This window comes from Sus scrofa, chromosome 1 (assembly GCF_054392235.1).
Source record: "Sus scrofa isolate SSC_HxYL_T2T_F1_AM1 chromosome 1, Sscrofa_HxYL_maternal_Yorkshire_Landrace_v2.0, whole genome shotgun sequence".
Classification (NCBI taxonomy): Eukaryota; Metazoa; Chordata; class Mammalia; order Artiodactyla; family Suidae; genus Sus; species Sus scrofa.
Window position 1 is genome coordinate 284,363,589 of NC_139383.1, and position 24,502 is coordinate 284,388,090.

The 24,502-nt window shown below is 59.9% G+C and overlaps 1 protein-coding gene across 2 annotated transcripts in view; it reads right to left on the reverse strand.

Moving 5' to 3' along the window:
- Positions 1 to 3,797: 3,797 nt before the first annotated feature.
- Positions 3,798 to 24,502, reverse strand: part of FIBCD1 (fibrinogen C domain containing 1) — a 38,003-nt gene continuing 17,298 nt past the window's right edge. For both annotated transcript variants that reach the window (XM_084999078.1, XM_021070324.2), the window contains exons 6-8: positions 12,937 to 13,033; positions 8,115 to 8,294; positions 3,798 to 7,540 (exon numbers count right to left, since the gene is read on the reverse strand). In XM_084999078.1, the coding sequence (XP_084855204.1) occupies positions 7,281 to 7,540; positions 8,115 to 8,294; positions 12,937 to 13,033 (537 nt within the window). In that variant the 3' untranslated portion in view covers positions 3,798 to 7,280. The remainder of the gene's footprint in view (positions 7,541 to 8,114; positions 8,295 to 12,936; positions 13,034 to 24,502) is intronic.

Sequence of the window (24,502 nt, forward strand, 5' to 3'; positions counted from 1 at the left end):
CCACGCCGCCGACCCACGGGCCCAGGGAGTAGCTGTGAACCGGCCTTCCTTCGCGCTAGATGGGCCAGGGGTTGGGTTTGAGCCCACGGTTCCCTGCTCTGGAGGGGCAACCAGTGCCTGGAGGCTGAGCTGGGCAATGGCAGGGGGGTGGGGGGCAAGAAGGGGACTTAGCAAGCCCCTCTCTCAAGCCCTTGGTCCCCGAGCCACAGTAGGTTTGTTCCTGGAAGGGAAGCTCAGTCTCCCCAGCCCACCCCGGTTCCTGGCCCAGTGAGTGTTCTCAAGTCGTCTGGCTCTGGTGTGAGTCCCGGAGATGAGGCTGTTACCCTGGGCGGGATTTGCTGAGGGCTGGGTGGGGGTTCCCGGCACCCATGGCAGAGGACACCGGCGGTCATCACTCCCAAGTAGCTTCTCCGCGGGCGAGCTCACAGGTCAGGGTGGGGAACACCACGTGTCGTCACCTGCGCTGCATCCCCAGAGGGGGATGGGGCTGGAGGGGGCTCTGCTGTGGGCGCACAGGTCCCTGTGGGATCCACTCTGGTCTCTGTGTGACCACGGCCGGCATCACACCTCAGGGCTCTCACCCCATGACTAATGGCAGCAAAGTTGGATGCGTCCCTTCGCCCGCCCCGTGTGGGATCAGAGAGCGCCCCCGGGGTCTGCTCCAGGCACGGGGTCTGTGCAGCTAAGCCAGAGTGCAGCTCCTGGTTGGGCAGCGTGCTCGGCAAAAGCCCAGCGCCGGAAGCCCAGCACTCAGCTCAGGGAAGCCTTTGCCCCTGGGTGCCCCGCTGACTGGCCCAGCAGCCTGTAGACCCAGGAGGGCTCATCCCCTGCCCCTCCCCTCCTGTCCCTGTCCCACCACCCGTGTTTGGTGACCCCCCCGGCCCCCGCATCTGTCTGAAGCGCGTCTGTGGGGAGACCAGCAGGTGCCAGGACGGCCGGCACAGTCGCCAGGCTTGGATTTCCTCTCCTGAGAGCGAGCAGGGTGGCGAGGCAGCAGGTGCTTGGTGAGGCTGCAGCCGCCCTCCGTGCCTGGGGTAGCTGCTCAGGCCAGTCTGGGGACTGGGCACGGAGCATGGGTCTCCAGGGCCCTCCCTCACCCAGCTGAGCCATCGCCTTTGCCTGGGGTGCTGGGGCCAGAAAATGACCCCACACGGGAATAGACGGCCTCGGCAATCCCTCCCCAGCCCCTGAGACCAGAGGAAGGGGCTAGAATCTTTACTGCCCTCGTGGTGAGGGGGTGGGGGGCCTGAGGCTCCACAGACAGAGTCTGGTCCTGTGCTCGCCTCATCAGCCCCGCATGCAACAGGAACTAGGTCAAGAACCGGCAGACGGCTTGAGTTGCCTTTGGGCCCCTCTGAGGGGTGCGCTCGGGCCTCCCTTGGCGAAGGCAAGGGCGAGGGTGAGGGCCTCCCGGGCAGGTGCAGGTGGAGGGGTCCCGTGTGCTACCAGAGCAGACGCAGAGCAGGCTTCCATAACTGGCCCCCCCGGGGCTGTCTCCACAGGGCTGGCCTGCATGTGCATGAACGCATGCACACGTGTGTGCACGTGTGCAAGTGAGATGGGAGGTACCGTGTCATCTTATCTCCCTGCTCAGTGCTGGCTGCTTGTGACACTGGATGGAGCGCAGCCTGCAGCACGCCACTCGCTCTCTCGCTGTGAGGACTTGGGCTGGGTGTTTGCCCTCTCTGTGCCTCTCAGTTCTCTCTGGTGTAAAATGAGAGGGTTTGGTTCCCCAACGCTGCTCTGCGGATTCCTCAGGGACAGCTTTGGGCCCCAGGCCACCCCTCCCCCTCCCCCAGGAGGAAAGTGCCGCTTGGCTGTTGACATATTGGGCTCCAAGAAAATTCTGCTTGGAAAACAACCACTGGCCCAGTTCCCTTTCAGGACAAGGCCTGAGGCTCTGGGAAGTGGCCGCAGAGAGCCGCAGGTGCTGGGCCTGGGCTGGCGTGGATGCAAGACTGGGGGCGAGTATGATCCCTCCGCCCCCGCCCCCATGTGGGGGACCCGGAGCCTCGTCTGCTGTCAGATCTGGTGCTGAGTTTCCCAGCTCCAGGGGCTCTCCAGATGCTCCCCAGAACACTGGGCCTAAAAGATTGCTTTCCAGTGTCTTCCTGGGCTCCTCGAAGCAGGGAAGGGGTGACGACTGTGACACTGTCTGGTGGACAGCAGCAGGATCCATCCAGGGTCAGCTTCCAGAAACAAAGGCTTTTCCTGGCACCCAGGTAAACACAGGAGCCTGGGAGGTGAGGGGGCGGGGAGGTTCCCTGGGTAGCGTCTCGTAGGAGGAGTGGCAGGGCCTGGAGCTGCTCGAGGCGTGGGAGCTGAGACCTGGCATAGGCGGGACCTGCAGGGTGCCACAGCCAAAGCCCCTGACTCAGATCCTGGACCCCACTCCCTACCACCCTTGACCTCACGTGAGCCCCTAGGGCTGGGTTCTGCTCAGCCACATACCAGCTGTGGCCTTTGGCGAGACTTGTCACTTTCTGAGCCTCCACTTCTCCACCGGAGTGGGGACACAACACAGGGAGCGGGTGTATGAGCCACTGGATAAAGGCAGGGTGGGGCCGGTGTTGACGGCTGCTGGTGTTCAGGAGAGCCAGACCGGGCCCTCTTCACGAGCTTGGGCCTCATGAAGGGGTGCTGGCTGAACCCCACCTGCCATGGGCACTCTCTTTCTGTGCTGGATTCTACATCTGTGGCTAAGAAGTCGGCCCTAAGAACCTCTGGGTGCCCGAGTCACTGGAGTTTCCATGTGCCAGGCCAGAGCAGCTTGGCTCGGTGGTGGCTGGAGAGGGCCCACCTAGGGCAGGTGTGGCCTGTGGGGCCATCTCAGTGGTTTCCCCCCCCCACGCCCCCAGCTCAGGGGTTCCTTCCCCAGCATCCCTGGGGGCCTGGTCCTGGGCTATCAGCAGGCAGGACTGCTCACCTGTTGGCAGAGAACACCCTGCTTGGGGGAGTCGTGCTGGGAACAGTCTGGGAAACCTCAGTCCCAGGGCCCGGGACCTCCGTCTCTGCACAGGCAGCCCAGGGACCTGGGCACATCCACTTCCGCAGGCCCCGTGCCAGGCTCCATTGGTAAGCGTTGGATTTCATTACGAACTCGGGGGATTGCTTTGTCCTTAAGCTTCACATTGGTTTTATGGATAAACAGCCGTTGGGGACTGTTGTTCTTTTTTGTTTGTTTGTTTGTTTTACTTTTTAAGGCCGCACTTGGCGGCACTTGGAGATTCCCAGGCTGGGGGTCCAATCTGAGCTGTAGCTGCCGGCCTACACCACAGCCACAGCTAAGCTAGATCCAAGCCATGTCTGTAACCTACACCACAGCTCGCGGCAATGCTGGATCCTCAACCCACTGAGCAAGGCCAGGGATCAAACCTGCGTCCTCGTGGATCCTAGTCGGGCTCGTCAACCATTGAGCCATGAAGGGAGCTCCAGGGACTGTTGTTCCTTAATCAAGAGTCTCAGCTCCTCAGGACTCCGGCCTTGGCACCGGAGAGGCCCGCAGGGACTGACTGTGGCCCTCGGGACCGGGATGGGAGGCCCAAATAGAGCAGGTCCAGGTTCATCCCCCGAAGCCCCATCCCCTACCCGGATGCCCAGGCTGCTGGACAGGTGCAGGACTGGCTTGGCCAGAGGATCTCAAGCAGCTGCCAAGGGTACAAAGCTATCTGGGAAGCTGTTTCCTGCACTGAAATGAGAACGGAGGGGAGTCTGGGGAAATCGCGCAGGAGGCAGTCCTGGGACACCTGGTGTCTGACCCACCCCATGGGGCCAAGTAGGGTCAGAGGCGAGCCCCATTGGGTCACCATGAAACTTTTTATTGGAGGCAGAACACACACGACGAGGCCCCACACACACCGGCCACACGAGCACCTGTCCCGTGCCACACTCTCAGTCATAAGCTGCCAGCTCCCTCCCTGGCCCCCGGTGCCCCCAGCCCCCACCACCAGCTGGTGTGGACAGCACAGCAGGGCTCAGGTGGCCAGCCTCAGGTCAGGGCCCAGCCCCCTCCCCGTCTCCCCCAAACCCACCGAGGTCCAGCGTCAGCCCTCCGGGTTGCCAAGTCCTGCCAGCTGCTCGGCCCCCTTGGGGCTGGGAAGAGCCCTCTGCCCCGGCCAGCGCCCTCCATCCTGTGCGTCCCCCCACCTGTCTTCCCTTGGAACGCTGCTCCCCAGATGCCCCAGGTAAGAGGTCTGCGCTGACGGGGCCCCAGCCCCTCTGGTCTCCCCACCTGCCCCCCTTCTGCTGGAGCAGATGCCACGGATGGTTCCTGGCACCTTCCCAATCCCCTGAATCCTGGGTGCGGGGGCCCCCAGCGTCCAGGGCTCCAGCCCCAGCCAGGATGGCCAGAGGCCTGCGTGGGTGCCCGTGGGGATGGGGGGAAGGTGGGCACTGGTGACACTGACATGGCTTCTGCCCCAAGACAAACAGTATAATGACACCTATGTACATACGGCAGCAGGGGGAAACGCCACTTGAGAACAGGCTGCGGTTCTCCCACACACTGTGGGTGTGGAGGCCGTTGCGGGGGGTACAGCCAGGGTCCGTCCATCCTCGGCTCGAGGCGGCCCCCTGGTGGTGTCCCAGAGATGTATCCAGAGTTTGAGGGGCCAGGAGTGAGGCCAGTGGCTGACTGCACGGAACCCAACTGTGCTTGCTGGAAGGAATGTTCAGAAGCTTTAGGGGGTCCACGTTGCCTCCAGGCCCCAGTGTGGAGAGCCCGCCCACTCCCCTGCTTGGCTGTCTCGGGGGAGAAGGAAGGAAAAGGGGGTGAGGTCAAGTGGGGTAGCTGGGTCACAGGTACCCCACCATGGCCATCAACTTGGGCATTGTGCATCAGGGTTTGGGTGCAGGAACCACGGGTCCTGGGTGAGCTTCGCATGCATGTCAGGTCTCGGCGTCCCCTCACTGGCTCTCCCAGCACCCCTTCCTTCTGCGCTCACTCCTCTGCGCTGACATCACACGGTGGGCTCCTCGACGCCAGAGCCCAGGCCTGTCTCGCTCACCTCAGCCTCCTGGCCCAGAGCCGGTGTGCCCTTTAGGAAGGAGGGTGGACTGGCCTTGGCTGTCCGCTGTGATGGGCTTTGTGCCCATTCAGCCAGCGTGTGGTCTGGCAGTGTCCCCTAGTGGTGCCAGGCCTGGGCTGGGAGTGGGGCTGGTGCTCTCCAGCAGGAAGGAACCAGTGTCTCCAGGTCGGCCAGACACTCCTGAAAGCCGCCCTGGCCCGGCCCCCCCACCAGGCCCAAGCTGTGGCATGTCTGTTCCTCGGCCAAGCCCTGGCACGAGCGCCCCTGAGCCTCCTGACACACACGCACATCTGTGAATTAACATCACGCGCACCAGGAGTTTGTTTGATGACAGATCAGAAAGCTCTTGGCACTTTCTAAACAGTGGCTGGCACTTCGAGGCTGGCAGCAGAAACTGGCCCCAGCCTGGAGCTGGAGGAGGAGGGGGCCCCGGGGGATGATGGCTAAGGCCCCACGCAGACTCTGCTTCTTGGCTGGGGGTCCCAGGAACCCCGGGGCGGGGGGGACGGGCTCTTTTGGTTTCTTGAGGATGGGAAAGGGGCCAGTGGGGTGGGGGGGTGCGTGTGATCGTCTCACACACCTCTGCCACGCTGCCCCCACCCCGCTTGCACCTGTGCCACCCCCCTCACTACCCTGGTCACACTGGCCTGGAATCACCTGCTTCTTGGCTGTCCCTGAGTCCAGCTGCGTGCCTAGAGGGCAGGGGCTGGGTCTGGTCCAGCACCCAGAGACGACAGCCTTGGCCCACAGCCGATGTCCAGCAAATCTTGCTGAGCACCGACGACCAGGTGGAACTGGGGCCGGCCAGGGCGCATGGCCAGTCAGTGGCACCAGGGGCCTTTCCCACTGTCCCAGCCAACTCCGATGTATTATTAATGAAGCACAAGCCTCGGTGGGGGGCGGGGGTAGGGAGAGCTGAAGTGCCTTGAGAACTGCCTTCAAGTGCCCTAAAAAGGAACCACCCCTGCCTGAGGAGGGGTTTCGCTGGACTGCCCACTCTCTGAGCAGCTCTGCAGGTTGACTTCCTGGCCCTCTAAATGGCCCCCTCAGGTCCCGACAGGCGGGAATTTGGAAAAAGAGCCCCAAGGCTGTTGGGCAGGGGGTTGAAGGCTGGAGTCCCAGTCCTGCCCTTCCTGGCACTGACCTTGGGAACCCATGGTCCTTGCGGGGCTGGGGGGAGTGCAGTCATAGGACACTGGGCATTGAGAGGGCTCAGTGGAAGATGTCTCTGAGTTCCCAGTGGGGGCCTCCGCCTCCCCCATTTGCCCAGTGACCCGAGGCGGCAACACCCACAATCACCAGCAGGGGGCGGCCTCCCCATGAGACAGCAGTTTCCGAGCCAACAGCCTCTAGCTCCTCTGGGCCAGCCCCTAGGAGTGCCCAGGATCCCGGAGTAGGGGGTGGTACAGGCCCCACCGAAGCCCAGAAAACCAAGAGGTCTGCATGGGCCCAGCCCAGACCAAGGGTGCAGGACCTGCCCGGACTTCCCACAGGCTGGAGAAGGGGGTGGGGTGGGTCTCCAGCTGCCCTGAGAAGGCGGGAGGCAGGGTGTTGCAGCCAAGGGGACTGGGGACCTCCCGGACCTGCAGAGACACGGGTGGATGGGTAGGAAGGGCTCCAGGGAACTGGTCTCGGTCACCTCGGGGTGTGAGTTCCCGAAGGCAGCTGCACCCCAGCCTGACCTAGGGGCGTGGTAGGATGGGACCACCCAGGTCCTGGCCACGGGCAGGCCTGAGCACCAGCCCGTCCACAGTCCCTGGAAGAGGGGTGGGACCTCCCGGCGTTAGAGGGGGTTGGCGGCTCAGGCCCGACTCAGAAAGGTCTGCTAAAGGGCTCCAGGGGTGCCATGTGCCTCTCCTCTGTGTGCCCGTTGCTCCAGGTGTTTGGACTGGCAGAGCAGAGGGGCTGCCAGGGGCACATGGCAGGCTCGTGGCCCAGGGAGGGTAAACACAGCCCAGGAGCCAAAGACTGGGCAGGTAGAATTTGGGGTGGTCAGAACTGCCCTGCCGCCCATCAGCAGAGGCACGGGGGCTGGACAGAGTGACGGTGATGGGCGGCCTCACTTGTTCAGGGGGTGCTTGGTGCAGGGGTTGTCTGGACCCACCCCATCGCCAGAGAGGGTCAGTCCTGTGCCGGCAGGCGGGCATCTGAGCAGAAGCGGAATTGGAGGTGGGCATGGGGGACGGCGGGTGGGGGTGGCAGGGGACTGACGGTGAGGGGCGGGGCTGTGGGCGGGGCCAGACGGGGCGCCGTCTAGCGGTCCTCACGGACCGGCCGGATCTTCATCTCGGAGAACTTGAGCGAGTACTGCCAGCCAGTCCAGGAGGACCACTCGACGCCGTCGGCGTAAGAGGCGTGCGCACCGCGCAGGTACTGCCCGTTGAGGTTGGATGTGTGGCAGTTGCGGTACCACCAGGCCCCACGGTAGAAGGCGGCGCAGTTGTTCTCCGAATGGTCACTGTCGCGGTCCTTGGTAGTGAACCTCATGCCACTGTGCTTCAGAAGGGAGTCCCCTGCACAGGCACGCACACACGGGCGTGTGCTCTCGGGGCACAGGTGCATGCATGATGCAGTCCCCTGGACGTGCATGTGCACACATGCAACCTGCTCTTCCCCCCCCCCCCCGCTGTACACAGGTGCACACACACCTGCCCCTCCACACCTCTGAGATCCATGCAGCTCACAGGCACCCACTGTCCCCAAGGCTGTGCCTGCATCTAGGCGGCCTCTCCCTCCTCCCAGCTTTGTCACTCACTCCCTCCCCTTGCGTTCTCTCGCCTTGTCCTGAGAGGAGAAACCCAGCCCAGAGAGGGTCAGCCACTGTAATTTAGAGGCTCAGCAGAGCCCAAGCTCCAGGGCTCCTAGTTCCTGGCTCTGGGCTCACTTTGCTTATCTGCAAAATGGGTGAACAGTCTAGGCCCTGCTAGCTTCCTCTGGCTGCGATGAGAACCAAGGCGGACTTGGAGGTGGAGGTGTGCAGCCTTGATCCCAGCCCCTGGCCTGGTGAGACCTCCGTCATCCTCCAGGCTGGAAGACTGGGGGGCCACCCCTGCCCTTCCCCGTCCCTGCTGCTGCCTGGAGCCCTACCTGCAGTGCCCGAGTAGTCGGCCACGGTGAGCGGGTACCCGTCTTCCTCAGGGTCCACGGAGAACAAACCCACACCAAAGCTCCTGTAGTGGGCGTAGGCTGTGCCATTGTCAAAGTCCTCCAGATCCACGTGCAGCTCATAGGCCGCCTGTGTGGTCAGGGCATGGAGCCTCTTGAGACCTGGAATGGGGGAGAGAAGGGCGGAGAATTTGGGGGACCTAGGAAGTGACCTCCCCAGAGAGAACCAAAGAGAGACGAGAGCTAAGCGCGTGTGGCCGGTGACAGAAAGGGATAACCACCACCAAGTGTATGCTCTCGGCCCTGGACTATCCTTCCTCCTGCAGGTCTGTGTTTGGCAGGAAACCGAGGACTGACAGTTTTTCGTGTTTCGTGTTTCCTGTATTCCCTTACATCAGGCTGTGTTTTCCAAATGTTTTAAGTTCAAGGCTGGTAGACAGCCTGCAGGGGTCAGGAGGAATCTGGAAAATCTTCTGGATCGGGGGCGATGGCGCCTTCCTCTCCTCTGACACTCTGGGCTCCAGCCAGTTGGGATCTGGTACTCACATGCACTTCCCTGGCCTCTGAGCCTTTGCACATGTTGTTCCTTCTGCTCAGGACTCTTTTCCCTGCTCCTCCTCACCTGTAGCTTCTGTTCATTGTCAGGTGTCACTTCCTCAGGAAGGCTGCGTGGCCTCCTGGCGAGGTTGAGGGCCTCGGCCCACCCAGCCGCTCCCCCATCGGAGCTTATCATTCTGGTCCGTGTCTGTCTCCCCCCACCCCCCTGCGGTATGAAAGCTCCGCGAGGCCAACTGTCCTGCTCACTGCTGAATCCCAGCATCTGAGACCGAGCCAGCAGACAGTAGGTGCTCCCTAGATGCTGGCTTAGTGGACGAGAGGGGGAGGACCATGCCCACTGCTGTCCCCAGGGCCTGGCTCTGTACACCCCCACCGCACCCTGGCCCACTTCCTCCCCTCTCTGTCACTCCCCTCCTCCACTCTCCTGTGCCCACCCTGGGGTCTCTGCCAGGCCTGCCCCTCCCTCTCGCTCATTCACACTCAAGGTGCTTCTCGGCGGGTGTGATTGCTCTTGATTAAGAGGGCATTTAATTAAACACCTTACAAGTTATCAGCACAGACTGCCATTTCATCAGTCTGTCCCTCCCGCCTTCCTTTCCTGAGCTCCACCACCACCCAACCCTCCATGTGTGGGTCAGCGCGTGCAGGTGGCCTGGGCGGTGGGAGTGAGGGCTGGGCAGACCCTCCCCCTCCAACCCAGACGGAAGCCTCTGACCCACCATCCAGGGCAGATGTGAAGAAGCCACGAGAAGAGCCACAGCCACACAGACACAGCAGACCCGCTGGGACCTCCCTGCACCCACCTGCCTTCCTCACCACGGACCCAGCTCTGGGGGCACCAGGTTCTCGTCTCCCAGCCCTCTCGCTCCTCCCTGGGCTGGAGCCACACAGCAGGCTGCTGTCCCTCTCTGGGTCCCAGGCCATACACCTGTGGCCTGAGGGCCAGAGGGCTTCCCAAGCTGTAACGGTCAGACTGTAGGCAATACCGACCACAGCCCCCCACTGCCTGGCGGCACCAGCAGACGCCAGACACCGCTGTGAGTGCTCCCTGTGGATTAATGAAGCCAGTGGAATTTTAATGAGTCCAATTTAATTAAAGTGTCCCCGTACACCTCTCAGAACACTGCCTGGCCCATGGCACACATTATCCAGATGTTTGCCGCTGCAGTCATGATCCAACGAGGCAGGTGCTCTTATTCCCCTTATTTTATAGGTGAGGAAAATGAGGCACAGGGAGGTTAAGTAACTGGCCTGGGGTCACACAGCTGCTAAGTGGCAGAGCTGGGGTTTGAACCCAGGCAGATTTGCCCAGATCCCGGGCTCTTACTGAGTTCTTGCCCAGGACAAATAATCTAATGCAGGGATGAGGCAGGAGGGAGGTCAGCGGAGCGGGGGCGGATCACTGTGCCCACCACTCCTCTGAGCCAAGCAGGGCTCTGCTCCTGATGTGCCCTCCCAGTGCCCACGAGGGGCCCCGGGGGCAGGCACCCTGAAAGGGGGGCCTGCTCCCTCTCGGAGTCAGTTCATCCTCATCGCCTCCCTTTTCCCCTGGAGGCCGCCGCCCTCCCTGCCTCCACCTCCCTCAGTCTTTCCTCTCTGGGTTTCTCCAGCCCTTGTTGATCTTCCAGGAGACTCACGCCCCCACCTCTCCGGGTCCTTGGGCTGCGCGGAGACGCAACCCCATCATCCACCAGAGTTCAAATCACACAGCGAGAAGGGAAGGAGCCGGTGGAAAAACAGACTCACCCATCAACACCCCGTCAACTCCCAGATGGATCAATGACCTGAACCCACCACCTACCACTAAGAAAGCATTTTAAGGGGGGGACATTTCTTGTAAAACTGGGAGGGGACAGCAGGGCCAAAAACGCAGAAGATATGAAGGGAAAGACCAGCAGAATGGACCTCATACACAGTGAAAACTTCTAGGAAATAAGCAGTAATGTTGCCCCCAGAAGGCTGTAAGTCTGGGAGTAACAATGCAACACGTTGCTCCCAGAGGGTCAATACCCTTAATATATAAAGAGCTCCCGTAACTCAATAGGAAATGAGACGGTGACGGGAGTGTGGGAAAGTGGGGTAGGGAACAGCGCAGGGCAGTCAAGGGCTGGGCTCAAGCTGACATTCTCCTCAGGCTCCCTGTCTGCCAGGAGCTAATCAAGGCCCCGGCTTAAATGCTTCTCCCGCACTCGGCGGCTGCCAAGAGATTTCAATTAAGATGCCTAGAGTGACGCAGATGCCAACGCTGCTCCAAGGGGGTGGGTGGTGCTGCAGGAACAGGCCCCCACCTGGCAGCTTCTCCCTTCTCCCATCGCCTGGGTGTAGGGGACCCGGGAAGGGGCTCCCTACCTGGAAGCTTCTGTCCCCTGACCACTGTCCTGTCCTGCTTTCGTTCATTCAGTTCAGGGCACGGTTCAGAGCTTAGACGGGCTCCAGCACACGAATCCTGCCCAGGCAGCACCGGCCTCAAAGGGTGGACATGCACACGCATGTGCAAACACACACACACACACCAGCCTGTGACTTGGGCCACTTGTAGCAAGTGACCTCACCTCTCTGAGCCTCAGTTTCCTCTTCCCTAAAGGAGAGGACACAGCAGTACTGTCCTCGTGGAGTGAGCATGTCAGGGCCGAGGTAAGTAAAACAGCAGGGGCGCTGGAGGCATGCAGTAGGTGGGGCTGTGGTCCCGAAGTCCACGGGGGATGTCTGGCCATTCCTGCGGTGGGTGCGTGCCCGGCTACTGGGGGCACAGCGGAGGTCAGGGCAGAGAGGGGCCAGCCCTCATGGACTCCAGGTGGGAGAGAGATGGATAGGAAGCAAATGACAGTGCAAAGCTGGTGCCTCTGCACACAGGGGAGTGGGCGCGCACCTGGACCCTTCTCAGGTGGGTTCCGCTGAAAGTCTTTACAGACCTGGGACCCTCCTGACCCCCACGTGGAGCCCAGACCTTGACGCCCAGCCTTCTAAGTGGTGCTTCTGGCCAGCCACACGCCTCCACCTTGCCCTCCCCTCCTGCCCAGGGAGGCTGGAGTGGGACAGGTGCACTGCGGAGGGTTCACAGTCATTCAGACCATTCCTGGGCAGGGGCATGTCATTCTAATGCCAAGAGTTTATTTTAATATGTATCAAGAATGTAAAAAATGGGGGGTGACTGCTAATGTAGGCACAGGGTTTCTGTGGAGAAAATATTCTGGAATTAGTGGTGATAGTTGCACAAGTCTCTGAAAATACTAAAAACCATCTAATTGTGCACTTAATTTTTTAAATTATTTTTAAAAAAGTCTCTTTAGGGCCACACCCACAGCATATAGAATTTCCCAGGCTGGGAGTTGAATCGGAGCTGAGGCTGCTGGCCTACACCACAGCCACAGCAACGCCGGATCCTTAACCCACTGAGCAAGGCCAGAGATGGAACCTGCATCCTCATGGATACTAGCTGGGGTCTTAACCTGATGAGCCACAACGGGAACTCCTAATTGTGCACTTTATAACAGTGAATCGTATCTCAAACTTAAAAAAACTCAAAGCCTCACCTCAGGCCACAGCTTCCTCCCAAGTATACACATGATTCTGACCTGTGACTTTTATGAACGTTATTCTTTTTTTTTTTTTAACCTTTTATTTTTTGGCTGTGTCCACAGCATGCAGAAGTTCCCAGGCCAGGAACTGAAACCTGAGCCACAGCAGTGACAATGCCACATCTTTAGCTGGGAACTCCTGGATGTCATTCTTGAGAGTGAAATTATGTGAGATACTCAAATTTTAAAATATTGAGTGAATTTAAAGACAAATAGGAAGGAAATAATGGTAATAGTAAAAATAACGTTAAGAAAGCTCATCGAGCCCTCACGTTGAGCCGGACGAGGGATACGTGCCAGCCCTGGGGCAGTGGGAGCTGCGGCCGGGAGCACCCACTGGCCGCTTCTTCCGGAGGTGTGCCCTTGGTGCCCAGGCGTGGCATCGGCCAGTGCTGACCCCCAAGGGCAGGGCAGCATTGGGGTCGTCCTGGCTCTCCAGCACCTTCAGTGCCCTGCACCGGCCACAGCTGCTCGACAGGACAGTGACCAGGTCCCCAGCAGGAAAAGCACCAGCTCCTCGGAGCCCACCCATGGCGATGGCTCCCCGCTCGCAGTGCTCACTCGCACAGGATCCACGGATGCCCTCCCACGCTGCCCGGGAATTGGCCGGCCATGACGGTGTGCGGTGCACAGGGAGAGAGGACAGGCCCACGGTCGTGGGGGCTCACCTAGCCAGTGCTCCCCCGTGAGCTTGCCGAAGCCGTCCCGGTACGCCTCCCAGCCTCGGAAGAAGTTCACGGAGCCGTCCTCCCGGCGCTGGAACACCTGTGGGGCGAGGATGAGGATGGAGAGCTGGCCCCCCCCTGCCCGGGACCTGCGTGCAGGCCCCTGCCCCACACTCTCCCCTCAGCTGCCTGCTCCGTGGGGCCGGGCCTGGGCTCCCGGCTGGACCCTGGAGCCCAGCAGGGACTCGGGAGCCTCATAGTGGCCCGAGGGGAGACTGAGCAAGTGCCCCAGGTCCTGAAACGCCCGCTGGAGGACACGGGGTGGGCTGGGGTGCAGTGGAGAAAGCCCAGCTTCCGGGCCCAGCTGTGCCACCTGCTGCGGGACCCTGGACTGGTCCCGTCCTGCGGCGGCTTGGTTTCTGCACTGGCCAAACAATAAGGGGGGTGAGTGAGGGTCCTCGCATCTTTCCCCGGTCAGAACAGAACTGACCAAAACCCATCTTCAACGTTTTTGGTTTTTTTAATTTATACATATATTTTTGCTTTATACTTTTTTTTTTTTTTTTTTTTGCTTTTTGCTTTTTAGGGCCACACCTGCAGCATATGGAAGTGCCCAGGCCAGGGTTCCAATCAGAGCTGCAGCTGCTGGCCTACACCACAGCCACAGTGATGCCAGACCCAAGGTGCGTCTGCAGCCTACACCACAGCTCACAGCAGCGCCAAATCCTTAACCCACTGAGCCACAACGGGAACTCCTATCCTCAAGTTTTTAAAACCTGATCGCTCACACGCGCACGCACACGCACACACCCAGGCGCGCCCTCCAGAGCACCTGCCTCGGTCTCTCAACACGCCTCTGGGACTCACACATGGCACATCCCCTCTTCAAAGAAAAAGCCCAGCCAGGGCATCAGGAGCCTGGGAAAGCAGAGCCCCGGCCACCTCTCAGGGGAGGACAAGAGAGTCCACAGCAGGCTTGGTCCCAACAAGCAGCCGAGCTGCCTCTGTTCTTCATTTTAATAACATTCTTGATTTGGGAGTCAGGAATCCCATCGGTTAAATTGCTTTGAAATAAGAAGCACGCTGGTCCAGACCAGAGCGGCCTCGAGTATTTGCAAGATCCGCTGACAATCCTGTTCCCGGCTCGCCCTCCGCCCCCCAGCTCTTTCTGTCTAACAAGCCCTTTTCTTGCTCATTTGCAGAGGCAGCAGCCGCTCCCCCCGCCTCCATCTGTGCCCGCGTCTGAGGTGTTAGCGCTTCGGCTGCGGCGCCAGCGAACTGCCCGATTCATTACTAAGCAGCCTGATTTCAGTCGCCCGGAACTGCCCTGTGCAGCGCCCGCCCGGGGGGACCCGTCGGTCACGGTCACAGCGCTTGGGCGGCTCTGACGTCGGGTGGCGGGACGGAGCCCACGCGTGTTTCGGCTCCGCTCCCTCCACCCTGGCCCAGCCCTGACACGTGAAGGGCCCTCAGAAGGGACGGCGCCGAAGGAAATTCGATCAGGCTCGGAGATCTGAGAGCCGGTATTGATGGCTGCAGATTGGGACGCTGGGCACGCGGCCTTTGAAAGGCCTAATCCTGGCAGAAGCTCAGACGCTCCCCCGAGAAGCCATCGGGCGGGTGGAGGAGCCTGTTTCTGCAGGAGGAGGGGGGCCGAGGGCCCGGGAGGGGAGGGGGCAGCGGGTGCCAATCTGGGCTCTAGAGCTCAGGTTACTCCAGCTCTCTGAGCCTCCGTTTCCTCATCTGTAAAATGGGGACCAGAGCAGCACCTCCCCCAGGCCTGGCACGCCCTCAGGGCCTGTCCACACCGGCCTCGAGAGGCCGGCCAGGGCCTCCCTGCCTTCCCCCTGCCTCTGCCCCCCACCCCACCCCTATCCCGGGGCCACATGCAGCCTTTCCCTCCAGGCTTTGGGCAGTGGCCTCCTGAGCCGCCTCAGGGGTCTGCCCCAAGCCTCCCATTCACTCAAATGCTCCTTGGAGCACCCCTGCCTCAGGAGCCAGCTGGGGAAACTGAGTCAGGGCCCCTGGGGCAGAGGAGGCCGGGAGACGCCTGGCTCGGTGGACCCCCACCCAGGCGGGAAATAGGACTGATCCGAGGAGTGGGGCTGGCCGGCCAGGCGGGCTTCTGGGAGGGGCTCCAGGGCGGCCGGAGGAAGGGCCGGGTCCTGCATTTCCTGCCGTGTGGTCTGGGCCACACTTTCCCCACCCACTGACCCACCCGCCTCCCAGGACCTCAGCAAGGAATAAATTACAGAGTGGCTGGTATTGTTATTGCCATCGTTATTATTTTTCTCTTGCTGCTATTAAGAAGTGGAAAGTGGGGGTGCCATGCTTCCAGGAACGGGCAGGACACGAAGCCTGCAAATCGGGACCCACGGGGAGAGTGGCCAAGAGTGGCCGCTGCTGAGAGCTGACCCCAGGGCAACACACTATTCTCCAATCCTAACCGTGGGGCCCTGGGTCTGTGTCCCCCGTCCCCCTCCTCGTGACAGGAGACAGACGCTCGGACACTGGCCAGAAGTCTGGCAACTGCGAGCGGGCGGTCTGACCCACACCTCACCCCTCAGCCTGAGGCCAATGACCCATCACCCACGTCCATGCTGTCCTTCACCACTGCCCAGGGTCCCAAACCAGCCCCTTGTCTCTTTGTCAGGCCCCTTGTGTCACGAGCTGACCTCTAAGCCCAGCATCCTCGGCCCCTCTGTCCTGCCGGCCTCCGGGGCTGGGCAGGCAGGGTGCCATCTGGGGCTCGGTCTGGGAGCACGACCAGGGGAGGTGAGCACAGGTTCAGGGCCACCTGGGCCTCCCCGCCTTCCTCCCCCGCCCGGGAAAGTGCCTTCACGACAAGATGCCTCGCATCAGACCAGCTTAGAGGCCGCTGTGCTGCCTGCCAACACGGGCGCTTTCCCCCGAGTGGCAACGGAGCGTGACCGACCCCTGGCAGGGCCTTGACATCCACGACGCAGCCCTGCAGAAGTGGCTTTTAGACTTTCTGACCACGATCCAGGGAAGTGCAGTTCACCGCGCGGCAGACACACTCACGAGCCCTGGCGTCTGAAACAAAAGCTTCCTGAAACGCTACTTGCCTGTAAGACAGATGCAGGCTAATATTTTCTATCCTCTTCTGTGCTATTACACTCTATTTGATTTAAAAAATATGGTTGGAGTTCCCATGGTGGCTCAATGGGTTGTGAACCTGACTCGTATCCAAGAGGACACAGGTTCGATCCCTGGCCTCCCTCAGTGGGTTAAGGATATAGCAGTGCCTTGAGCTGTGGCGTAGGTTGCATACACAGCTTGAATCTGGTGTTGCTGTGGCTGTGGTGTAGGCTGGTAGCTATGGCTCCGATTCAACCCCTAGCCTGGGAACTTCCATATGCCACAGGTGTGGCCGTAAAAAGACCAATATATATATGTGTAGAGAGAGAGAGAGAGAGAGAGGGAGTCGATCACAAGCCATTACGTTAATTTCTCCACCTGCCAACAGATCACAACCTGCAGTTTGCTGTTGCCAGGCTTTGCCATGGGCTGTCCTGACCCCTTGGCTCAGTCACTGAGGGGCCAAGCGTGCTGGGCACTGGCTGGCATCTCAGATTCAAAAGCCCTGGCCTCGCCCCTGCACCAGTCCCAGCCAGCAGGAGCACAGCCCAGGTGTGCCCAGGCCACAGATCGCCGGCAGGGCCTCCCGGCTTCCCAGAAGTCTGTTTTCTCTGACTCAGGCTCAGCGTGAACTGCAGCCGTGGTTTCTGACTTCTGGAAACCAGTCGGACTTCAGGGGGGCTAGAAGGCAGGACATCACTGAGCAGAAGGCCCTCGATCACAGAGCAACGGTCAGCCAGACAGGAAGCTACGAGAAGGGAAGGGAGTAAAGGTGTGATGTGTCCACAACCCCATCCTGCCGCCCACCGAGCAGGAGTCCCCACTTGGGCGCAAAAGGGGGAGAAAGTAGGGAAAAATATTTTTTTCCCTTTTACAGCTGCACCTGCAGCACATGGAGTTTCCCAGGCTAGGGGTCAGATCAGAGCTACAGCTGCCGGCCTACACCACAGCCACAGCAATGCAGGATCCAAGCCTTGTCTGGGACCTACATCACAGCTCGTGGCAATGCTGGATCCTTAACCCACTGACCAAGGCCAGGGATCGAACCCACATCCTTGTGGATACTGGTCGGGTCCTTAACCTGTTAGCCACAACGGGAACTCCCAAGAAAATCATTATTTAGTAACTCTGAGGCTAACATCTTCCTCAGTCCAGCTCCTGGGGCCAGCTTCTCCCTAGGGTTCCGGCTGCAAAGTGATTGATGCGGAAAAGCTCGCAGGCACCACGGGCCCTTGGGCAGGTGCCACGAGTGGGCAGGCAGACAGGGCGTGTTTTCTTGGTGCGGATTCTCAGAAGCCAGCCGCCTGCCACCCGGCGTCTTCCAAGTGCCGCTTAGGGAGGCTCTGCCAAGGGAGCGCTGGGCCCACGTGGTCCTGCAGATGGTGCCGAGAGGTTTCAAAGGAAGGAGAGGCTGCACTTGGGGCGGCACGAGGGAGGGAGAGGGAGGGAGAGGAAGCAGCAGACCAGCTGACGGTCCCTCATTAGTCAGACGGCTCCGGGGGCCGTCTCGCGCTCCGCAGGTCCCTGGGCCCCTTCCTCAGACGGGTCCGGCCTGACCTGGTCCTTGTCTGCCAGGCCGCCAAGAGCCTGGAGCCATCGTCCTGGGCACCAGGGCCTGGCTCCGTGGTCATCTCAGCCCCGGCCAGGGCTTCGAGCACAGCCACAGCCCTCCCCACTGCAGCCCGGGAGGGAGGGGTTCGTGGACCCATTTGGCAGGTGAGAAGACTAAGGTTTGGAGAGGTGGGTGGCCTCTGCGGGGGTGGGGTGCAAGGTTGACCCCCCGAGGCCAGAAGTGGGGGGACGGACAGTACACAACACGAAGACGGAGGGCAGCCGAGGGGTGTCCCATGGCTGAGGATGGACCTCGCCCCCTCGTACCCATGAACCCACCCCCCAGCCCTCATCATGGCTGAGCTGGCCCAGCCCCCGGGAACGCCTTGGGCTGGCACCCAGGGAACTCCAGCTGCCCCCAGACTCCAGCCGACAGAGGCTGGGTGACCAGCTAAGTCTTGGCTTCTTGCTTCTGCAAAATGACAGGGGTTGTGGCTCCAGACCCTGGGGGGGCAGGGGGGTGCTGGACTCATGGGGGACTCTGGGCTTCAGAAAGCTCACAGCCCCAGGAGAGACAGAGGCAGGAGCCAGCAGTCTCGGGCATGGTCCTTAGATCCTCCTGCCTCAGTTTCCTCATCTGTAAAATAGGAATTACAACAGCTCCAACCCACAGGATACAGTGACACGGTTAAACGTGCTGGTTGAGGAGTTCCTGCTGTGGCTCAGCAGAAACAACCCAACTAGTATCCATGAGGAAGTGGGTTCAATCCCTGGCCTCACTCCGTAGGTTCAGGGAGGAATCAGTGTTGCCACAAGCTGTGGTGTAGGTCACAGATGCATCTCGGATCCAGTGCTGCTGTGGCTGGGGTGTAGGCCAACAGCTGTAATTCCCATTCGATCCCTAGCCTGGAAACTTCCATATGCCGCAGGTGTAGCCCTAAGGGGAAAAAAAAAAAAAAAACCACCATAAATATGCTGCTTGATACACAGCACTCCATAAGGGTAACAATTGTTGTTACATTTTCTGGGAGCTCACAGGAGGATGAGCCATCTGCTGGGGTGGTTGAGAAGGTAGTCCTGGAGGACTTCCTGGAGGAGGAGATGCTCGGCTGTACTGCAGATTGAGCAGGGTCTTGGCAGGTTGTCAGAGGAGCAGAGGCACAAGGAGTAGGGACAGGGTAGGTCCAAACCCTGTGAGATGGGGAGGGTGTCTCTGCCACCTTAGAAGCACCCTCAGAAGGCAGCATCTGAGACTTTTCCTCAACTCCGATGAAGCTACTGTGGAAACCAATTAGGGGCAGAGTCTTGGTTGTGCAACTGCGGCGTCCACCAGCTTCCCAGGCTCCCGAACAGGCGGGCAATTCCGGGAGGAGGGGTGGCGGGCTGTGGCAAAGGCGGATTCTTGTTTCTAAAGAACAAAGAACTTGGACACAGGAGGAAGCACAGCCTCTCAAAGGCGGCCCCTGGGGAGGCTCTGCTGGCTTTCCTGGGAGCAGTCACTCCTCACATCCTTTCTGGACGCCTCTGGGCTTGCTGGCAAGAGCACTGTTTGGGGAATAAGGCTAAGTTGAGTTCAAATCCCGGCTCTGCCTCTCAGGGGCCATGTGACCTTGGACAGGCACCGTCTTCTGCCTTGGTTCCCCTCTCTGTAAAAAGGCCCCATCAGCAACCCCTTCATCACCCCTGCAGGGTCACATTGCAGATGCAATGAAGAAAAAATGTAGGAGTTCCCATCGTGGCTCAGCGGTTAACAAATCCGACTGGAAACCATAAGGTTGCGGGTTCGATCCCTGGCCTCGCTCAATGGGTTAAGGATCCGGCGTTGCCGTGAGCTGTGGTGTAGGTCCCAGACATGGCTTGGATCCCACGTTGCTGGAAGCTATAGCTCCGATTCGACCCCTAGCCTGGGAACCTCCATGTGCCGTGGGATCGGCCCAAGAAATGGCAAAAAGACAAAAAAAGAAAAAAAGAAAAAGAAAAAATGTAAGCCTGTGGGGGTGGGGAGCACAGTAGGTCTAACCTACATCACCTCCCCTCCCCTTCCGGAGCAGCTGCCAAGCTCAGAAGAAAGTGGGCCCACTCCTTGTTTTTGACTGCAAATGGTACCCCTGGGCCTGGCGTCCTGCCACGTTTCCCAGCCTTGGCAGTCAGCGCCTGCCGGCTCCTGGCGCACACCGCTCAGAGCTGCCATTTATCAGATGCTGCGACACCAGGCTGAGCCTCCACGTGCATCGCCCCGTCTACGTTCAAAGTTTGAAGATTCCGAACGGCTCTGGACAGAGGCAGGCTCCCTGCGAGCCCATCGGTCAAGGCCACAGGGGTGTGGTCACCAGTCGCCAAGGTCCTTCGTGTGGTCGGGACTCCGAGGACATTCTAGAGGAGTTCAGAGCCTGGGACCCTGATGTCACAGCAGGTCCTCGGGCCGCCCCAGCCTCGAGGACAGGGAGGTCTGCTTGCAGCCCCAGCAGAGCAGGGAGGACACAGTACCCCCAGGGGACTCCCAGATCCTGCTCCCCAGCATCCCCAGCGCATCCCCCGGCCCCGTCGCCCGCATCCTGGCTGGCCCGGGAGCGGGGAGCTTTTCATCTCTCCGGAGCCTGATCCCCTGCCAGGCTGGGCTCAGCTCAGGTGGCTCCTTTGATGTCTTTCCCGTGAGAGAAGGATTTTCCTCCCACCTGGGGGCTCAGGCAAGGAAGGAATGGGTCACAGTGGGAGGGGAGGGTTTCTCTCGCGGTGGAGCCAATTAGAGGCCCATCTGAGTGGGCGACCCAGCACACAAGGCAGTAAAATGCCCGGCAGAGAAGGGAGGTTCGGGCCACCGGATGCTGGGGGAAGCCGCTGCAGGGTGGATCTGAGAAGGCGGGGGCAGGGCGCAGAGCAGAATCAATTCTATTGCAAGTCCTCGAGGAAGGAGCTGCTGAACTGGACCCGATTTCTGTGACCCTGGCAATCAGAGATGTGGCAATCAGGTTGCTGGCAGACCGCTGAGGCAGATCTCGGTGGAGGCAAGGCTATGCCTCGGGGCAGAGGGGCCGGACAGTGGGGACCCTGTCTTCTGAGGCCGTGCTGGCCCCCGCTTCCAGCTCGGGACCCTGTTCCCCAGAGCCTGTTCGCCTATGGCTGCGTGAGACATGAGGGCCACCCACTGGCCCGAGGGGGAAGGGGACACCCCAGAGGAGATGTGACCTTCCCAATTGCCCTTGGCCGGGGAGACGAGCTAGGACTGACGGCTTCGTCCTCCGCATCACCTTCCAAGTGAGGAGATCTGGGCTCTATTTGCACACACAGCTCCCTACCCTTTAAAAGAACTGCTTGACCGTAAGATCCTACAGGATGGAGCCAGTGCCTCTGTCCCCAGGGCATCCCCACGGCTCTGCACAGACCCCTCCTGCCCCTCCTCCCCTTCCCCTGCAGACCCTTGAGCTACAGCAGCCACCAGAGGACAAGCGGCTGTCCTGCAGGGCTCAAGCCTAACTGGTACACAGACGAGCAATACCTGGACAGGCGTCTGCTTAGCCACACCTGTGACAGGTGCAAAAAAAGAAGCAAGAGGAGTGGGCCTGGGAGGCCTCCCAAAGGACACAGTCACCAAGCTGGGCCCTGCGCCCAGGGTCACAGGTCAGCAGGGGGTGGCCTTTCCTTCTCGGCTTTTCTGGGCTGGGGTGGGGGGGGTGCATACATTAGGCTCAGGAGTGGTCTTGTGATCAGCATGACGCTGTGTGGCCATCGGCTGAAAGGCCACCTTGAGGCGTGTGTCCAGCTGCTCTGTGGTCTCGTTCCCACGTGGTGACTCCCACCCTCTCAGCAAGGGCTCAGGACCCACAGAACTCATGCTCCCCAGAACTGCCCATCAGCCCTCAGCGCCACGTCTCTGGTCACTCCCTCCCCAGGGAACTCCCGAGGACGCTAGGAGCCCACTCTGCCCCTGGGAGAAAGCCCGACTCCCACAGCACCTGCAAAAGCCGCGAGACCCAGGCCCCTCCTACCTCCCACCTGCCCCTGCCCCCAAGTGCCATATACCAGCAGAATGGAGCCACCGTGGTCCCAGAACAAGCCCTGCCACCTCCCTGCAGGTCCCTTTGCCTGGAACACCATTCTCTCTCTCTCTTTTTTTTTTTTTTTTTTTTTGTCTTTTTGCCTTTTCTAGGGCCGCTCCCGCAGCATATGGAGGTTCCCAGGCTAGGGGTCGAATCGGAGCTGTAGCCACCGGCCTACACCAGAGCCACAGCAACGCGGGATCCGAGCCATGTCTGCAACCTACACCACAGCTCCCGGCAACACCAGATCCTTAACCCGCTGAGCAAGGCCAGGGATCGAACCTGAAACCTCATGGTTCCTAGTCAGATTCGTTAACCACCACGCCACAACAGGAACTCCTGGAACACCATTCTCGCCTCTTCTCCAGCACTCCGACCTCCTAGTCCAGAAGCTTCTCTGACTGCCTCAAGCTGAGTGAGGGGAGGGCTCCCCCAGGACCCCCAGCCCTACAGACCTCATACAAGCCAGCTGACTTGTCCAGCCCCCAACTGGCTGTGGACTCCTCTGACCCATAGCGGGCTCCCTGTGGGTGAGTGCGGGGATGGACAAGTGACACCACGTGACAGTCCCAGGACTTACAGGACCCTGGGCTGCTTATTTGCTGCTTGGCCTTGAACAAATCTCTTGCCCTCTCTGAGCCTCCAGGGGTTGGCAGGGGGATTGGCGCAGCACCAGGCGGCGCAGTGGTCTGTAAACTGTAAAGTGCTCGGTAGGCAGGGCTGCCGAGCCCCCGCCTCGCCGAGTCCCGGCTCTCTGGGAAGCGGGCTCTGGCTGGCAGATCCAGCCCCAGGCGCCCTGTCCAGCAGGTTGGCCCCCGAGGCCTGGCAGTTTGGACACAGAGCCTAATGAGGATGGATGGTATCGGGGTCCAGAAAGGCACGGGCCAGCTCCCTCCCAAACAACAATTGAGCTTCCGAGAGATTCCGGGTGGCAGGGGGGTGATCCTGACAGTCGCCCGGAGGTATCTGGGAAGAGATTGCTTTTGACGGAAGCCCAAATGGATATTAACGTCTCACGGCCTCGCAAGCACTTCTCAGCCGAGAATGGCCCTTCGTCCAGGCCTGCTGATTCAGACACCACCCACTCCCCTCTCACCGCCCCGAAGCCCGGGCCCCAGGAATTACCCGCCTCCCGGCCCCAATCCTTGACTGGCTTCCCAGGAGATGGGCTTCAAATCCACCAGCGTGGAAGATGCATGGTGGGGGCCGGCGTCTCGGTCTTTCATTAAGCCTGTCCCAACCCTTAACTCTGATTTCTGGGCTCTGGCTGGTGCCCTGGAGCTGCTCTGCCCACCGAGGGGTTCCCAGAGGCGAAGGCCATAACTCAGGCGGTCCCAGTTAGGAAAACAAAAGGGCTTTTAGGGCCGGATGTGGATTGAGTGCATTTAAATGCTCTCCTCTGGAGCTTGGAGAGAGGCTTAGAGGAATGTCTGTCTCGGTTCTCGGTTCTCGGGGATTCTGCTCTCAGACCGGCTCCTGACCACGGGATCTGTGCTCAGAGAGCACTGGCTTGTCCCCCGCTGCCCGCCTGGCCTGGGCCTCCCCATTTGGCCTCCTGCTCAGGGTGGCTGATCAGGCTGCCCCCACCCTCACATCCCAGCATCCCCCTCGAGAAGCTTCCTTCTCCCCTCTGCCTGGACGTCAACACGCCAAGGTCCTTGGTGAGAAATGGAGGCATACGGGATATATACACAATGGAATACTACTCAGCCATAAAAAAGAACAAAACGATGCCATTTGCAGCAACATGGATGGAACTAGAGACTCTCATACTAAGCGAAATAAGTGAGAAAGTGAAAGACAGATACCATACGATATCACTTCTATCTGGAATCTAATATACGGCACGAATGAACCTTTCCACAGAAAAGAAAATCATGGACTTGGAGAACAGATTTGTGGTTGCCGGGGGTGGGTAGCGGGAGGGACTGGGAATTGGGGGCTAGTAGATGCAGACTCTTGCCTTTGGAATGGATAAGCAATGGGACCCTGCTGTGCAGCAGTGGGAACTATATCTAGTCACTTAAGATGGAGCCTGATAAGGTGAGAAAAAGAATGTATACATGTATGTGTGACTGGATCACTTCACTGTACAGCAGAAAATTGACAGAACACTGTAAACCAGCTATAATGGAAAAAATAAAAATAAGTTAAAAAAAAGAAGAAGAAATGGAAGCATCCTACCATCCCCACCTCTTGCCCCACATGCCAAGGGCAGAGACCCTAAGTGAGGCTAGGGATCGAACCCGAAACCTCATGGGTTCTGCTGTGCCACGATGGGAACTCCCCCATGGACTCTTAAGTTTCTGGGGGGACTGGGACAGGGGCTTCCCCCATTTCTGTCCTTCCCCAGTACCCCGTCCACAGTAGGCGCTCAACACTGTCTGCCTCTCTGAAATTAAAAGTGCAGCTGAGAACCCCTCGTGTCAGTTTTACTGGTCCTGCCTCCCAGGGTCACTAGGTGTCCCAACCACAGTCAACTTGGGGAAGCTGAGCCACTTTCTTTTTTTTAAGGTCCGCACCTGTGGCATATGGAAGTTCCCAGGCTAGGGGTCAACTCAGAGCTACAGCTGCCAGCCTACACCACAGCCAGAGCAACGTGGGATCCGAGCCACATCCAAGACCTACACCACAGCTCACGGCGACGCCAGATTCTTAACCCACCGAGCGAGGCCAGGGATCGAACCTGCATCCTCAGGTTCAAGGGTAGTTGGGTTCATTACTGCTGCACCACAACAGGAACTCCTACCAAGACGTTTTCATGGTGGCACAGATGTTACCCAGAGACTGTGGTGCAGGTTGTTAACTGCTCAAGGGCATCTGGCCAAAAGGGCAAGGCTCACATCTGTTCTTGCCAAACCCAGTGCCCTTGTGTGCCCAAA